This window comes from Doryrhamphus excisus, linkage group LG7 (assembly GCF_037039965.1).
Source record: "Doryrhamphus excisus strain RoL-2023G ecotype Guam linkage group LG7, RoL_Dexc_Guam_v1.1, whole genome shotgun sequence".
Lineage (NCBI taxonomy): Eukaryota > Metazoa > Chordata > Actinopteri > Syngnathiformes > Syngnathidae > Doryrhamphus > Doryrhamphus excisus.
In genome coordinates this window covers 22,258,762-22,275,350 of record NC_136363.1, presented here as the reverse complement: position 1 = coordinate 22,275,350, position 16,589 = coordinate 22,258,762, and the positions used below count along the sequence as shown (strand labels likewise).

Genomic DNA, 16,589 nt, shown 5'->3' with positions numbered 1-16,589 from the left:
AGGTTCAACATGCATCGTAATCATCACCTCCGTTATAGCATCTACCAAGATTGCCAGCTGAATGGCACAGATGGTAGCAGCGGTGGGGCAAAGTTGATGGGACCTGAGTTCAAAACCCGGTCACGTCCAATGTTGCTTGTTTTGCAATTTTGTTCAGCATGTATTGTGATCATGACCTCCGTTAGCATGCTTGCTGGCTGGGTGGCTCAGGTGGTAGCACCGCTGATGCATGGTGCAGGAGAGCGAGGTTCAATACCCGGTCAGGGCAAGTGTAGGTCATTTTGCCATTTATCCAGTTCCAGCACCTATCGTAGTCATCACCTCCGTTATAACATCAGGAATGTCTGCCAGCTGACTAGCTCCATTGGTAGCACCGCAGATTCATGGTGCTGGAGTACTGTGTTCAAATCCTAGTCCAAAAAAAAACAAAACAAAAGTGATAGGGTGTTGCCTTCCCAGGCGGCACAATGAGGGGTGTGTGTAACTTCCCCCTCAACTTGAAATTATGCGGGATCCCGCCTCTTGAGGGATTGTTAAATAAATATGTGCCTCCAACTGGATGAAGTCAACATAAAATGAGAAGTAGGTGGAGTTAAGTGTGCGCAAACTCGTATAGTGGGGGATGGCCGGAGGGGTGGAGGGTGGCGAGGTGGGAGGTGGGGGGGGGGGGGGGGGGGAGGGGCATGGCGGTCGTGAGGGAGGTCGCGCGTGGGGTGGATAGGCATAGTCAGCTGGCTTTTTTAAAAAAAGTACAAAATTTCAAATAAAAAAACTACAAGACTGCTATTTTTGCATCTACTTCTTTTGGCAACTGCTGCTGGGATTTGAACCAAGAGCTCCCACAACATGAATCAGCGGTGCTACCACCTGAGCCACCCAGCCAGCAAGCATGCTTGATGATATAACGGAAGTCATGATCACAATACATGCTGAACCTGACGAAATTGCAAAACAAGCAACATTGGACGTGACCGGGTTTTGAACTCTGGTCCCATCGACCGTGACGCACCGCTGCTACCAACTGCTCCAATCAGCTGGCAAGCTTGAAGCATGTTATAACGGAGGTGATGATTACGATGCATGTTCAAACTTGAGAGATAGCAAAACAAGCTTAACTTAACATGAACTGTCCTTAACAAGCTTTGAACTCTGGTCCCATGGACCATGACCCACCGCTGCTACCACCTGCGCCAGTCAGCTGGCGAGCTTGTTGGATGTTTTAACAGAGGTGATGATTACTACTACCACTACTACCTGAGCCATTCATCCACTGAGGTGAGCAGATGTTATAATAGAGGTAATTATCATAATACAGATAACGATAAAGACGTGGCGAAATCGCAAAATGACTCAGTCAGAAGTCTGCCTGACTTGGTAGTGAAACCTCAGAGTCTGAACCGTCACTGGTGCTACCAGATCCCCCCAAACTTACTAGTGACCCAAATGTAGGCGGAGCTCTGTGCAGCTCCTCTCAGATTGATGGCCTTGCAGGTGTACAGACCCTGGTCCTCCGCTGTGATGCGCTCAATATGGAGGGAACCTTCCTCCCCTGACATCACAATCCCTGCAGACGACATTCTCAGTTGAAAAACGCTTTCTTTCCTATGACTACGTGTGGCTGTTTTAACCTGATCCTGGCAGCAGGGCTCGTTGGTTCTTGTACCACGTGACAGTCGGGCGCGGTACACCCTCGCTGGAGCAATGGAGGGTCACTGAGCTGCTGATGTTGACGGTGCAATCTGTTAGATTGTTACGCAGCACTGGAGGCTCCAAGGCTGACAGGATAAACCCCAAAGGTGGTTACATACATACTGGTTCAGTAGTGTTCTTCCTGTGATGTTTAATACCACTGATTTTGTTACTCATGCGACACTGAGTAACATTCACTTCATGTGCCTGGTAATAAAAAGCAATGTATCATTTCAAACAATTGAAAAAAGAAAAGAAATAAAATGTAAAAAAAAACATGAAAAGAGCACGACTAAGCAATAGGTCATCATTTCAACAGAGATGACCTTAAATGACTGCAGTAAGGAAAGTAGCGATTTGTTTTTGTTCCTTGTTGTTTTGGAGCATTTATGTGTTTGGGCGTTGACGTGTGGTTGCCTCTATCGGCCACCGTACCAGCCTGAGACTTTTGACTTTCCAATGTGCAATGATGGATTTATTTTGCGTCCACTAGGGGGCAGTGCCGGCAAGTTGTGAACAGAAAGAAATATGCTGTGCTAAACACTAACCTTGACAATAAATCAAAAAAGATTTGACATCCATTTCAACTTTGAAACAGGTCATATCTCCACAAGATGTATCTTTCTGTGTCTACAGATGGTGATTGTGATTCTGGTGATAAATGCTGTATCTTCGTGTGGTTGGTCACCCAGTGTGTGGTGCTTCTCTCACGGGGGTCCCAGCGGAGGAAGCAGACCCTGATTGTAAAGCGAGCATGGGGCAAAGTCACTTAAGCAAGGCGACTGATTGTTGTTCCTCCTGGACAACAATTGATGATTGTGTGAGCGGGGGCCGGGGGTCTGACAGTGTGTGATTGGCTGATTGTTGCAGCGGCCCATGTAGGGCCTGTAAATGTGGCATTGTGGGAAGTGCCATTGTGTGCTCTTCCTCCTCACCGCAGCTCATTCCCACGTGAAAGAGGTGCTGAGCAAAGGCAGGGTGGGGCCTCAGGAAGCCGGGGGGACCCGATTCCAAAACAGCCACATCTCTGAGAGAGTGTTTGTTTGTTTGTGTGTGTGTGTGCGTGCGCCACAGCCGTGCACTAAGACATCAGGATGTCCACAAATAAGAGTCCTGTGCTTGGACTCCATTCCTGTTCCTCACGGTGCTACCCGGCATTGCCCGGCAAGCTAACTCTTGGAGCAAAAATGTGCCAAGTACCCAAATGTACAATTGGTATTTAAAAAAACAACAACACCTTTGATATTTTAGAAAAAAAGACACTAGTTCCAGGAATGTATTTGGAAGAAGTGAATGCTTTCTTTCAATCAGCCAAGAAGGCGTGGCTTGTACCAGACATTTTATTCATTGGCCTGTTGGGCAGATTCAGCCCCGTCAAATCTGCCTAGCAACAAGTGGTTGTTGACTTACTATTTATAAATGTCTCAATGTACAGTACATACCTATATTAGATTAAAAATACACATGTATCTATGTACTGTACATAGTACATATGTACTTTTGATGGGGCTCTTACTGTTGTTTCACCATTTTAGTTTTTTGTGGTAAGCGTCTTGTTTTTTTCTTGTAAAACTTTCTTTGCATTTAATGTCAGGTAAATGCGTCCCGATACTCTTATGTAAATGTTTGAAGCTAAAGCAATTCGTAGGAGAAATAGGAAGTGACTCACCTGAGACCTTCACCTGCGTGACCAGGTGTGTCTCCAGTCCCGTGACAAGGTGGTGGGCGGAGCAACCGTAAGCCCCGGAGTCCTCGGCGCTCAGGTTGCTTAGCAACAGCAGCAGCGAGTGGGAGAATTCCCCTGTGGTGAGGTGGGCGTGCAGGGCGGTGCCCCCGCTGGAGGCGTGAGTGCGGTCCAGCCTCCGCCATGACAGGGCGGTGTACAGGTACTTGTTGGCTCGACAGGTGAGGTGGAGGTCCCCGCCCTCGGTGGGTTCTTCACCCAGGCTCACGCCAAAGCCTCCTGGGACGTCTGAGGGTCAAGAAGAGATGAAGTTTGAAGCTCTCCTTCATCTTGGAGCACCTTTGAAGACCAATGAATGGCTATTGTGGTGACAAAGGGTAGCCGTGGAAACGCTTTCTATTTACTTTAGCCATTTGAAACTTCCCGTGGAAACGGCTCAAGAGTTTCCTGATGGCAGATAGTGTTTATCTTTCCCAAACACCCCAAGGCCTCCCGAAATAAAGCTGACCTGCCAGTCCAAGGAAGTGTGCCGTGCGGGGGGAGGAAGTGGAACGATAAGAGTCCTTGGTTCCTGTTTTACTCTTGCACACACACACACACACACACACCAGGGAGGCCTGCCCGTGTGTTCCTGGTAATTAATGTGACCTCCTATCACACACACTCACACAACACAACACAACGCAAAACAACACATGCCAGCTACCTACTTCTCCGGCGTAGGTCAACACCAGCCTTTCATACCATACATAAGTAAACCATACATACATAAGTAAACCTATATGTGCCATTGGTTGTTTAATATGTGCTATGCATGGTTGATGGTGTCACCTGTGACATAGAAGCCAACGTCCAGTTGGTCCACACCTGCAGCGTTGGAGGCGACGCAGCGATACACCCCCGTCACGAGAGCCTGGCCCACCGTTAGAACCCCAACACTCTAACGGAGGACACCGTTTAGCGGTATTCCGCTACACAAAGCACTACATCACGTCATTGTGTGTATATGTGCACCTTCTTCTTCCCCTCAAGCACTTCCTGTCTGAGCGCCACGCTCAGGATGTGGTTGTGCGTGGACGTGGCGGGAACGCTGTCCGCCGTCACACGAGTCCACAGGGAGGAGGATGTCGGAGCCGCACACCTTGGATGGAGAAGAGGAGACTCAGCTGTGTTGACATAAGACAGCTGTATGTTTGTGTGTAGGTGTTCACATTGTTCACCAAGAGTCCTCTTAAGCTGTTTAATTAGAAGCATGACATTGTTGTAATGTACACAATGATAATTGTCTTATTGTTCATACATGAAGGATGTACGGCCACTTCCTGACATTCTCTACTATGCATACAGACTATGCTAGCTTTGGATATACAGTATACACGTATCTCGACGTCATGTGTGTATATAATGTTGGTATATACATATTTTCCGCAAAGTACATACTACATACTATATACTATATACTACTAGGGCTGTCAAAGATAGAGCTTTAAAGGCAGCAACTCATTTACTTCATGACTGACGTTTAAGCTAACATTTATGTTGGCTAACATTTTAAGCTAACCATAATTAACCATGGACGTCACGTCAAGCCACACCCTTCATTTATGACGACAGACGGCGGAACAAATATCGCGTCACCACAGAGTCTGACGCTCTTTTATAACTTTAGAACCTGAGGACATTCATTACAACACCATATAGTGTCTCTTTATGGTTATATCCAACTCACAAACACGTGTCTAGCCTCTTCCGCATCGGAACGACACTTCCTTGTTGTCACGAGACCACCGTTCAAAAACACCCCGAATTTGCCAACAAAGTGATCAAGGGTATGTGTGTGTGAGGTCTAAATCAACAGAAGTACAAATAAAAGAGGATATTCTTATTACTCAGCACTCTTATCATGGAAAAAACAATGTGCTGCATTTAAGTGTGCTCAGAAATCCCCTGCACTAAAAAAAATATGTGAATTCAATAAGTGTCTTTGAACGCAACCCATCATATGGCTCATGACGTCACAGACTAGTTAGGCAAACACATTTTCAGACACGTGGATTTAGAGGAGCACTTTCATAATTGTGTCCTGTCATTAATATTTCTGCTTAAAAAAATACAGCAATAGGCATATTTCACATTGCTGCGAATTGTGATTAACCATGATTAAATAATTTGAGTAATTTGATTACAAATTGTAATCCTCTGACTGCCTAAATATATATCTAACATCCTCCATCCATTCAACATTTGTTAATCTATATCTGTCTTCCCTGAGGTCTTCTTCCTTTCGTGAGGACCCGCCCTGTGAATGACACACACACACGCACACACACACACACACACACAGCTGTCATCTCCCACGCTTTCCAGCAAGACGTTGCGTTCCACAGAATAGAAACATGAAGGTGGTTAGTTACAAAAATAGAAAAAGAAAATCAGAAGACATTGACATCAAACACAGCATCCACTCAGTGTGTGTGTGTGTGTGTGCTAAGTTGTGTGTGAGCGGAGTCGGGGGGGGGGGGGGGGGGGGTGTGCAGTGGGGGTCACCTCCTGCTTTTTCTTCCTGTCCTGCTCAGTCTAAACACCTTGTACCTCCGCCTGTACCTCACGTCCCCCACGGTTCCTGCTTGTCTCCACCCCGAAATAACCACAGTGAGAAAAACAACAAGTGTGCACAAATATAAGTTTAATACACACACACACTCACAAACACACACACACACACACACACAAAACACCAAATATGATTCATACAAGTTGGCAAATATTGTCATATGTACGTTAGTTGTATAAAATTATTAAATATTAGATTCATATATTACTCATAGGACATCTTTATACAAGGGATGGATCACATTGGGAGACACCCGTAGAACACACACACACACACACACCTGCATTTAAATATATGAAGGAGTATTAGGGCTAAAAATATGAGCATAAATTCATCAATCTGTGAGATAAAAGTTCAAGTTGTCATTACAGTTTTTTCTCATGTAGTTCTGTTTTTCTTATTCTCAATGAAAACATGATGAATCATTCACCGTTCATCATTTTATCTGCTCAATATTTCATTCGGTATGTATTTGACAAATGAAAACAAAGAAAATACTGAAGTGGATATTTTGGAATGTTTCTTTTCCCTGCTGGTTGTAGTTTTCCGGTCTATATTTTTGCCCCGCTACTCCTTGCTAGAAATGGCTTGTATTTCGTCACAGGTGAAGACGGACACCAGGGCAGCGCTAAGGACTTGGCTGAGCGGACATGAGGAGGACACGTCAGTCTCAGGTGTGCTCTGACGTCCTACATGGTAGGCGTCGGTCTTTGAATCGAGAACTACGACAGCGTCCCAACGTGGGTGTCCTATCTTTCCTCTTTTTTTTTGGCCTTCTTGCTGGTGGAGGGGAAAAAAAAACAAACATCTGAACAGAAACTCACAGCTTGTGTGGATGTCGGGGCTTAGGTCAGGGCTCGGGACATGCACCCATGATAGTACCACTCTAGGACACACAAAAAAAGCAAAGCAGCTCCAAAAATGTGGCTGGTGGAGGATGGATGGATTGATGGATGGATGGATGGACGAGAATAAAAGCATGGATGAACTACGGGAGCAAGAGAAGGCGCACAATAAATAAAGTCATCAAGCAGGCGTCCTGAAACCTTAGACATGTTTTGATCATCATTTTGCTCGAGTGCTGGTCTTCACCGCTCAGCAGTGTCGCAAGTCCTCTCAGCTCATCAAGCGTGTTCGTGTCAGGAGGGCGGGGGTCCTTGCTCCAGCGAGGATGCCGGGTTGGGGTTGAGGCGGAGGGCAGAGCTGGCGACCGAACGGGGCTGCGGAGGTATGTGTGCAGGGGCGGCGGGGAGGCAGCAGAGCCGCGGCGGGGGCTCTCCAGAATAGATCAAGCTCTTTCGGAAGCGGCCTGTGCCACGTTTGAAGACGAGGGGACAATCACGCTGCTGGGAAGCGTCTCGCGTCGGAGAGGAAGCCAAACAACAAGAGGAAAAGCGCTCTGATTTTTGCACAGGAAGCCCAGTGCGCCTCCTGCCCGGGCCAGATAAGAGCGCTGCGATTCCCAGGGCCGAACCCGGCAGCGGACCCGGGACCCGGGCGAGAGGCCTCCTCAGCCTGGCCCGGCCTGGCCCACTGCGCCTGGGCCTCCTCCGGCTCGGCGTCAGGCTTGTGGTGCAGCCGGGCTGCAAAGAACAAGGGCCCAGTGAGGATGTGAGGATGCAGCCACAGCAAACACACTCAGCAGTCAAGCACAAGTAGCCAACCAGAACAGAGCTTTGCAGGATGAAAACGTGACGATGACCATAGAACAGGAAACAGCACCTACACTGTGATCTGGGAAAGTGCAACACCGTCATTTCAATGCCGTTGTTTTTTCTCTTTTCGCAATGTGGCAGCATTGACACAAGTACAGCCTTTTTCTCACTAAGAAACACGACCTGTGTACTTTCTCAGTAGTCTTCCTGTACCACCATAATGGACGGAAAAGAGAACACTGTGATGATAACCATAGAGCAGGAAACGACACATGTGACAAAGTGGGACATGCGCCTCTTTCCTGGCTGCTCAGTCGTTTATAGTACTATCATTTCAAATACTTTCTTCGTGCTTGCAACAAACTCATTTTTGGATTTATGCATCTGAACTTACTATTGCAATAGTACAATATTTTTACCTCGTTGTTTTTTTAAAAGCATTTTTGCAATAGTAAAAAAAAAATTAAAATATTTTTTTAATTTATTCTTGAAATGGTGTAATTTGAAAATAATTTTACTGCATTTTTTTAGTAGTACAATTTCTTTAAAAAAAATTTTGAACTTCATTCTTGCAATAGTTTATTTTTAAAATATTTTTTCAATTAATTCTTGCAATAATACATTACAAAAATATATACTTCACTTTAAAAATATATATAAAAAACATCCTTCTTATAATAATAATAATAAGTATCTTAATGATTCTTGCAATTTGACTACTATACATTCTCTGCAGTGATATAATAAATTCCTATTATAAGTGTGCCCCCCCCCTAAATTATAGTCCAATTATAGTGTAAGATTTGTATAAGTGTATAAAGCAGCTTCATCCATGCATGCTATAAATAAAGTTTGAGGGAAAAAAAAAGCAGGTATGAGTTTTCTTTGCAGGTAAAGCACGCCACCCTTTTCCGCCCGTGTTCCAGACGAGGCGTTCACGTGCATCACGGACAAACACTAACTCATTTCGCAGAGACGACGGCGCCGTGCGAGAGAACGCCGGGGGTCAAAGGCCGACGAGTACGATGCCGGCGCGTCTCCGTGGCGGAACGCGGCGTGGGCGTCTCAGGTAACACTTAACCTCTCTGACGCGCTCACCAGCAACACAATACGTCTTTGACCTCCAACAAATACTACAATCTTCTTGCCAAGTGCCTGCTTCAGCTTGCGTGTGTGTGTGTGTGTGTGTGTGTGTGTGTGTGCATACAGTATGTGTGTGCTGGACTGGGCTGGGTCATTTCTCATGAGAACTTTATATATAGTGTGTGTGTGTGTGTGTGTGTGTGTGTGAGATATATGAAAAAGCATGAGAGGATGTGGTGTGCAATCACAATAATAAACAGGCGTTCTGCACAGGAAATTCATTAAATCATCGCGTTTGATTTGGAAAGCAACAAATCGTGACTGCGAGCACGGAACTGCCGTCTATTGAAGTGTGTGTTGTTTGTCTTCGCTTTCAAGTGTGTGTCTGTGAATGCACCACACACACACACACACACACACACACAAACACAGAAAGTACACACAAATTAAGGAAACACAGCCATACATTTGGCTGTATTAAAGAAACGTATGGAAAAAGACACACGGACGGTAAAGCAAGTGAAAGAAACACACAAACACACACACAAACATTAGCACATTAGCACACATGAAAGGCCCTCAAAGGCATCTGTTCTGGTTACAAGAAGGAAGCCGTGTCTGCACACACGCTGGAATAGACAAAACATGTCTCCTTTGCTCAATCACACAATGCGTGCACGCACACGCACGCACACGCACGCACACAGCACCACCACAATGAAGAGGTGTTATCGCCGTCACATGACAGCAGTAAGCGTAGTATGTGTGGTGCGGATCATTCGAGCGCACCCAACAATCTCAAAGTGGTAGAATTTAGAAACCAAAAAGGTTAAATACACTTGAAAACAAATGTGGGCTTTTTTACTTTTTCTATTTTTTTGGTGAAGGGAAAGACTAGTGTCAAAAAGGAACAGTGTGATGGTAACCATAGAACAGGAAGAGCATTTACTGTGTGGAAAGGAGTCATCACATTTCATGTTACTTTGAGTAAAATTGATTTGATGACAACATTCAGCTTTATTAGGATTAATAATAGGATGAATTTCGGGGGGGTAAAACTTTGGGGTTCTCTAACGATGAGTTCAGAGATGGACTTCCACGGAGGGTCCACTGGAATTAAGGTGACATTCTTAGAAATGTACTTACAGGCCTTTCGGGGGGCAGGGGTGCCACAGCCACTGGATGTGAGGAGGGGGGACACCGTGGGACGTACAGTGGAGAGACTGTCTGCTCCCCCGGGGCACAGAACCCGGGTCCTGCGACGAGACGGCTTTCTCTCCGATCTGAGGGCTCACTGCAGACATCCAAGGGAAGAAGAGTCAGCAAGTGGAGTCGTTCATAGTTCAAAATGAGTCGGTCATAAAAGTGAGTAAATGTTGGCTTACCGTTGACCACCAGCGTTAGCGTGAGGTTGTGGTAGAGTCCGTGCTCCTGGATGCGTACGAGGACGGTATATTTCCCGGCGTCCTCCTCGGCCACGTCCCTGATGACCAGAGAGTTGCCATCCATGTGGTACCTGGAGCATTGCTCTGCCGCCACCATGCCGTCCTTCAACCTGCAACGGCAGCAGTCCAACTTACACGCCGTCCTTTAGCGCTTTGCCGAGGCGGGGGCCGGCGTCGTCTTACCAGATGACCTCGGGGGCCGGGAAGGCTCGCAGTTTGGGCGAGATCCGGTACGATTTCTGTCCCGCTTGAGCCTCCATCACGGATCCTCGTCTGGGCTTCAGACGGATGAACGGACGATCTGAAGACACACGTGACCGCACAAGGTGAGGCTTTTCTTCCGGGGGACTCGCTTAACGCCGACCGAGTCATCAAGTCACAAATTTAAACACAAGCGAGTCGTTTACGCTGGACAAAGATCCTCTACACAACAGGAGTGCTCTGCTGTTTTTAAGGGTTCAGTCAAAGATCTTCTATATAACAGGAGCATTCTGCAAGATCCTCCAAACTAGTCAAAGATCCTGCACATGACCAGAGTACTCTTATTTTTTAGGATTCGGCTCTGAACGGAGCAAAAATGACGGAAAAATGCATAGTCAAAGATCCTCTATGCGAAGCGAGCTGCTGCTCTTTTTATGGGCCATTTATTTTCCGCAGTAGTCAAAGATCCGATATATGACAAGAGCACTCTGCTATTTTTAGGAATCTGCTGCAAGTGCATTCCTCAAAGATCCTCTATGACAGGAGCAGCCTACTCTTTTTAAGAATACACATCAAAAACGTGAGTCAAAGATCCTCTATAAAAGAGCATTATGCAGTTTTTAAGGACTTGTTGCAAAAATGCTAGCCAAAGATCATCTATACAACAGCATTGCTGTTTAAGAATGCATCGCAAAAACGTCAAAGATCCTCTAAATGACAGAAGAACTTAGCTGTTTTAAGAACGTGGTCATTTCAGGATTTCATTTGAGGAGCCGTGCTCAAAGGTAGCGCTCACCGTAGACGGTCACGCCCACTTTCTGCTGTTTGGTGTTGTCGCCGCTGCTGACGCGGCACGTGTAGAGGCCGCGGTCGGAGCGCTGGAGTTTGGGGATGGTGAGGATGCTGTAGAAGAGCATGTGGGTTCTGTGCTTCAGGAGGCGTTTGGACGTGGAGCCGCTGTTGCTGCTCTGTAAGACAAAGACGCAGACTTAGTACTTAAATACTTCAGTACTTTAGTACTTAAATACTTTAGTAACGTGAGTTTGGTTCCTGTCCCTCGCCGTGGAGCCAAGTGGGCCAGTGACGTCTTGGCAGCGCTCGTCACCACCACCTAGAGGACGGGATAGGAATGGTGTGGTGAGGCGGCCCCCACCTTGCCGGGGTAGTCCCAGGTGATGTTGACCCTGGTGTTGAGTTCTCCGGTGGCGGTGCAGTTGAGAACCAAGCTCTCGCCCTTCAAGGCCTGCACGGGACCGCTGCTGTTCAGGTACACCTCCATGATTTCACTCACTGAGGGGGAGACGCGGGGGACACGGTTAAGGGGCGTTCAAGAGACCTGATTAATCAAGGCGGCGGACCTGGTCTGTGGACAAAGTAAATGCGGGACTTGTGCGTGACGCCGTCCAGGACGCTCTGGCAGAAGAAGAGGCCGATGTAGTAGAAGGTTGGACTGCGGATGGTGAAGCCGGTCTTGCTGCTCCACATGATGTTCCTCTGGTCCGGACTCAGGCTTTGGCTGGGGAACTGTGGGGGGGCAAAGTCCTTCTTAGCAATGCGCTTTCAAGTTAGCAGCAGCTAGTTAGCACTGCATATATATATATGTATATATATATATGTAGTATTTTTGTATATTTTGGGTCCAATCTAAAAGATTCTGGATGCGGCGTTCTAGTCGCCTTGCGTAACGCCAAACGTTGCGTGACAGTGAAAGCCTCCCACCCTCTCTCCAGGGACCAGGTAGACCTCCAGTGAGTGACAGGACCTCCCTCTTGTTTCAGCCACTGAAGCCTCCTCCCAGGGGCCCCGTGTGGTGGCCCCCTTACCTAACCCAACCTGCCAACGCGGAGGAGGCGGAGCTAAGGCGTCCCAAGGAGGACGCCAGGATGTGTCGGACGCGTCTCCAGTCCATCTCCTGGCATCCTGTCACTACAGGAAGCGGACACGTTGGGGCGGGGCCCTCCTGGTCACTTTCACAGACGGCCTGGTGTGTATTGTTGTCCGAGCGCTCCGAAGCCTTCCAGGAAAAAAACACTCCAGAGGACGGCCAGTGGATTCCAAGCGGAGGGACCAGGAAGGAGGAAGGCTATTTTTAGCACATTTGGTTGGAAGCGTTGGAGAGGAGGACAAATGCTGGTTTGTGATGGAGTACTGCAGTACTATTTGTTGTAGTATTAGTTGTTAGTATTCTTTTTTTTTTTAAATTGGCCTTTGGAGTGGATTTTCACTCGTTTTTTGGTTCAGTTGTATTTCCAATTTGTGCCGCGGGCCAATACAAAAGAAGCTGTGTGCCGTGAATGGCCCCCGGGCCACACTTTGGACCCCTCTGGTTCACAGTTAGGGGATTTAGAGATTTATTTTCTGTCATGAATTGGTTAAAACTAGCTAGTTCAAACTAGCTAAAAGCTGAATGGAACGCAGCCCTCATTAATGTTTGCATGTGTCCTATTTATTAGTTTCTATTTCTATATCAGAAATGTCTTTGGAATTACTTTTTTTTTTAACTTGGATGACTAAACTGGTTGTCCAAATGGTGGATGACCAAAGAAAGAGCACGGACTTGCGTAAGAGAATGAAGCAACAAGCTATTTTGAAGCAAAGATGATGAACGTTCTTCTCCCACACGCCAGCCAGCGCACGGACCAGAAGCTAATGGCCGCCGCCAGACAATGGCGTGCACTTCGGGGCCAACAGTGGCTGCTCGGGCTTCCTCCTCGCACACAAGCCAGCTGTTTAAAGCATCAGCGAGTGGGGGGTTGGGGGGAGGTTGGCAGCCAGGAGTCCATCTACCAGGCGGAGGGAAGTGATGATGGCTGGGGGCCAAGGGGGCACTGAAGCGCCCCAACGTCCTGCATCCAAAAGGTGCCAGGAGATGGGAAGAGGCTTGTTAGGTCCTCATTTCCAACATTTTCTCTGCTGCTGACACATTTCATACAAGCTTTGCCAGGATGAGCGGCAAAAGTCATTGGACCCGACGGGAAAAGTGCCAAATGTCTTGAAAAAGGTTACACGGGTGTTGCGTTCACTGACCTTGACCAGGCTGCTGGTGATGTTGGGATGGGTGACCCTGCATGGGATGACCAGCGGCTGCTTCTCCTTCATGTACAACACGTAAGGACTCATCTCCGGATGCTCCACAAATGGCTGCCGGCTGTCTGAAACCCAAACACTGGCGCTCAGGGACCAATCATGCGTACCGGCGAGGGGGGGGGGGGGGGACACCATGGAGACATTTAGCGGTGAAAAGATGCTAAAGAAATATAATATATGCTAAACTGTTAGCAGTTGAGGACTGTAGGGGAACCTTTCGGTGCTGAAACCCTCACAAGCCCGACTCCCAAGACAGCATTGATGTCTTGTGAAGATGAGAACCACCAATCCTGGACCATCCTGGTCTGAGCTCACGTCTGCCGCGGTCCAGAATAAAGATTGTTTGCTTGTGTTATTGAAGGAAAGCAAATCTCTGAACCTTCCAGACAAAAGTACCCCAAGGACCGGCCCACTGAGCCGGGCTTCCTTCTGCTGCTTTGATTTCATGTGGGGGCTTCACGGAGGGGGCGGCGTCACGGACGCGCTGACCCGAGCCATGGATGGCCCCCCAGGGTCCTCTTTGGGCCGTGCCACTGTTCTGGCCCCCGGCCCGGCTTATATCACCTCGGAGATGCTCTCCGACTTCTCTTGGCGGCGGCCTTCATCTTCACACAAACACAGAGAGCGCCACCTTGTCCGAGAGGCGACGCCCCCTCCGCCGCCCTCCCTCCCTCCTCCCCGGAGCACAGGATGCTGGAGGCGAGGCTGAGCGGGGCAGATAAGGCCGCCGCTCCGCATGGGAAACTCTGCCCAGGTTTGAGCCTTTCAGCAGCTGTACGGGCCACTCCTGCCCCGCAAGCGACCACTCTTTTCTATTTCGAGCCGCTCGGCTTGGTGGGCCCGGTGGTCCGACTGTGCCAGACTCATCAAGGAGGATGTCCAAAGTGTGTTTGGATATAATTGGCTGTTTTTAGCACATCCTGTTGAAACAACAAGCATGCAAGTCAAGTCTTACCTGCCACAAACACGTAAACAGACGCCTGCTTCTGGACTCGCTGGCGGTACCGGCAACGGAAGGTCCCCGTGTGGTGGGCCCGGGCGCCGCCGAGCGTCAGGCGGCTGCAGTGGAGCTGCAGGGACTTGCCGCAGCGGGAGTCGCGCACGTGGACCTGATCCGCGGCCACGTCTGGGGGGAAAGACCAGGAGAGCTCCCAGCGACCCCTGGAGAAACCATTAGACGTGCTGAAGGTCACACGCTAAAAACACACACTGGCTGGACAAAAGTTATGGGACACGTCTCCCCATAGATCTAATAGCCGATTAACTGTAGTGGCATGTTTTTCTTTATTGTTCTCAAGCTGCTGCACCTTAATCCTCATTTGAGTGTGTGTGTTATTTTACATGGGGTGGTTTTATTTTGAAGGCAGGATGTTAGATCAATGTTAAAATAATAATAATAATATGGACTTTATCTGAAAATGGGAGAGTTGACGGGTCGGACCCCACTTCCACTTTGAAAGACAAAAAAAAAAATCCCATGGAATCTTCTAGATTCCCATGGAATCTTCTAGAAGGTCTTTCCCAAAGAAGAGTTCCCTTCCTGGAGGTGTCATTGTCCCAATACTTTTGCCCATGGTGCCAATGAGAAAAGGCCCAGTCGCCATTCCACGCTACGGTGATCTACCTGAACTCACCTGCAGTTGAGCTGGAGGGTGTGGTTGACCTCCAGCACCACCTGACCAAGCGCCCCCTCCAGCACCGGCTCGCTGTACCTGCCTTTACCCGCTTGGTCGCTGCCTTCAAAAGAGAGAAAGTAAACTGGTACGCTTCATTTCCTGGGTCATAGGTCAACCAGGTTTGGGGTTTATGAGGACGCTGAGGACCACGGTGGAAATGCGTCAGCAGCGTCCCTGCTTCTCTGTCAGCGTTATTAACGAGGACAGAACAGACCAGGACCAGACAAGTTCCCCAAGCTTCACGGCCAGTCAACATTGAGGAGTCGCTTCGCCGCCACCGTCATGGCTTCTCTCCCATCGTCTGCAAGATGGCTCCTCGCGGATGAGCCATTCACACTTCCTATACGCTTCCTTTCCTTGGATTCGTCCTCCTCACTCACACTCAGCACAACTAAAGGAATGGGAACGCGTCCTGAGAGACGACATCTCAGGTTCGCTTCATTGTTGGCTGATTAGCCGATTAGCTGATTAGCAACTGCAACTAACGACCAAGGCTGACGTTTAAGTCCAGGATGTCATCGCTCAGCCTTCAGTCACTTGGATCCACTTTCCAAAAATTTAGAATCAATTAAATTTCAAAAATACAGTGGAAATATTTCCTAACATTTCATTATTTTAACATCGAGAATTTAGGAAAAAATTGATTTAAGATATTAGCAGTATGGAACCAAAAAAGTAGATGGGAGGCTTTCCACGCCATTTCTGGATATTAGCAGAGGACTGACAAATATCAAATAGTAACAAATATCATTTTGATAAAAATATAATAAAAATATAAACCTAAAGTGCTACCAAGGTCTCTCGTTCCAACCCGGACTGTCGGGAATGATGAGGGTTTTCCAAGGTCTAACAAATATGAAATAGAAAAATACATAATCAAGTACTGAAGGATGATTTAAACACACACAACTTATATACTGGAGTTTGGCATAGTTGGAAATATTACAGCACAAATATGAACATATATTATCTAGTAAAATAAGCCATTACATGAATGGCATGTTTGAAGTGTTTAAGTAGTTCTACATTCTGGTTCTGACGTAATGTCTCAGTGCAGCGGTGGAAGGAGAAGGAGAAGGAGAAGAAGGAGAAGGAAAAGAAGGAGAATAAGAAGGAGAATAAGGAGACTGACCTTCGGCAAAGCCCGCGTACAATCCACAGAGCAGAAAGCCCAGAAAGTTCATCCTGCGACTCCGCTGGAAGTTGACGAGGGAGGCAAAGGAGGAGGCGGAGGGTTTGAATGAAAGTCCACTTGAAAGTAATCTTAACCATGAAGAGGATGGGATGATGAAGATGAAGCTGGACGTCTCTCTCTCTCTCTCTCTCTCCTCCCTCTCTCTCTCTCTCTCTCTTTGGGACTCCAGTTAAAGGTTTTCCCATCCTTTTGGCCCCCGGCGTGGATTTATAGAGTTCCCACAGTGGGGCCACCGGATGGCGGGCTTCCGTGACGCGCAG

General features: G+C 47.7%; 1 protein-coding gene across 3 annotated transcripts in view; it reads right to left on the bottom strand.

Moving 5' to 3' along the window:
* The window catches only part of flt1 (fms related receptor tyrosine kinase 1), a 20,934-nt gene extending 4,345 nt beyond the window's left edge, over positions 1-16,589 (bottom strand). The window contains exons 1-15 of one of the 3 annotated variants that reach the window (XM_058059300.2): positions 16,267-16,589; positions 15,093-15,195; positions 14,414-14,619; positions 13,399-13,523; positions 11,730-11,895; positions 11,525-11,661; positions 11,168-11,339; positions 10,354-10,471; positions 10,111-10,280; positions 9,872-10,019; positions 4,388-4,514; positions 4,205-4,313; positions 3,359-3,661; positions 1,629-1,775; positions 1,433-1,564 (exon numbers count right to left, since the gene is read on the bottom strand). In XM_058059300.2, the coding sequence (XP_057915283.2) occupies positions 1,433-1,564; positions 1,629-1,775; positions 3,359-3,661; positions 4,205-4,313; positions 4,388-4,514; positions 9,872-10,019; positions 10,111-10,280; positions 10,354-10,471; positions 11,168-11,339; positions 11,525-11,661; positions 11,730-11,895; positions 13,399-13,523; positions 14,414-14,619; positions 15,093-15,195; positions 16,267-16,318 (2,215 nt within the window). In that variant the 5' untranslated portion in view covers positions 16,319-16,589. Of the gene's footprint in view, positions 1-1,432; positions 1,565-1,628; positions 1,776-3,358; positions 3,662-4,204; positions 4,314-4,387; positions 4,515-5,157; positions 5,673-7,390; positions 7,571-9,871; positions 10,020-10,110; positions 10,281-10,353; positions 10,472-11,167; positions 11,340-11,524; positions 11,662-11,729; positions 11,896-13,398; positions 13,524-14,413; positions 14,620-15,092; positions 15,196-16,266 lie in introns of those variants that run through there. The other 2 variants (XM_078792483.1, XM_058059301.2) reach the window with 2 other exon arrangements.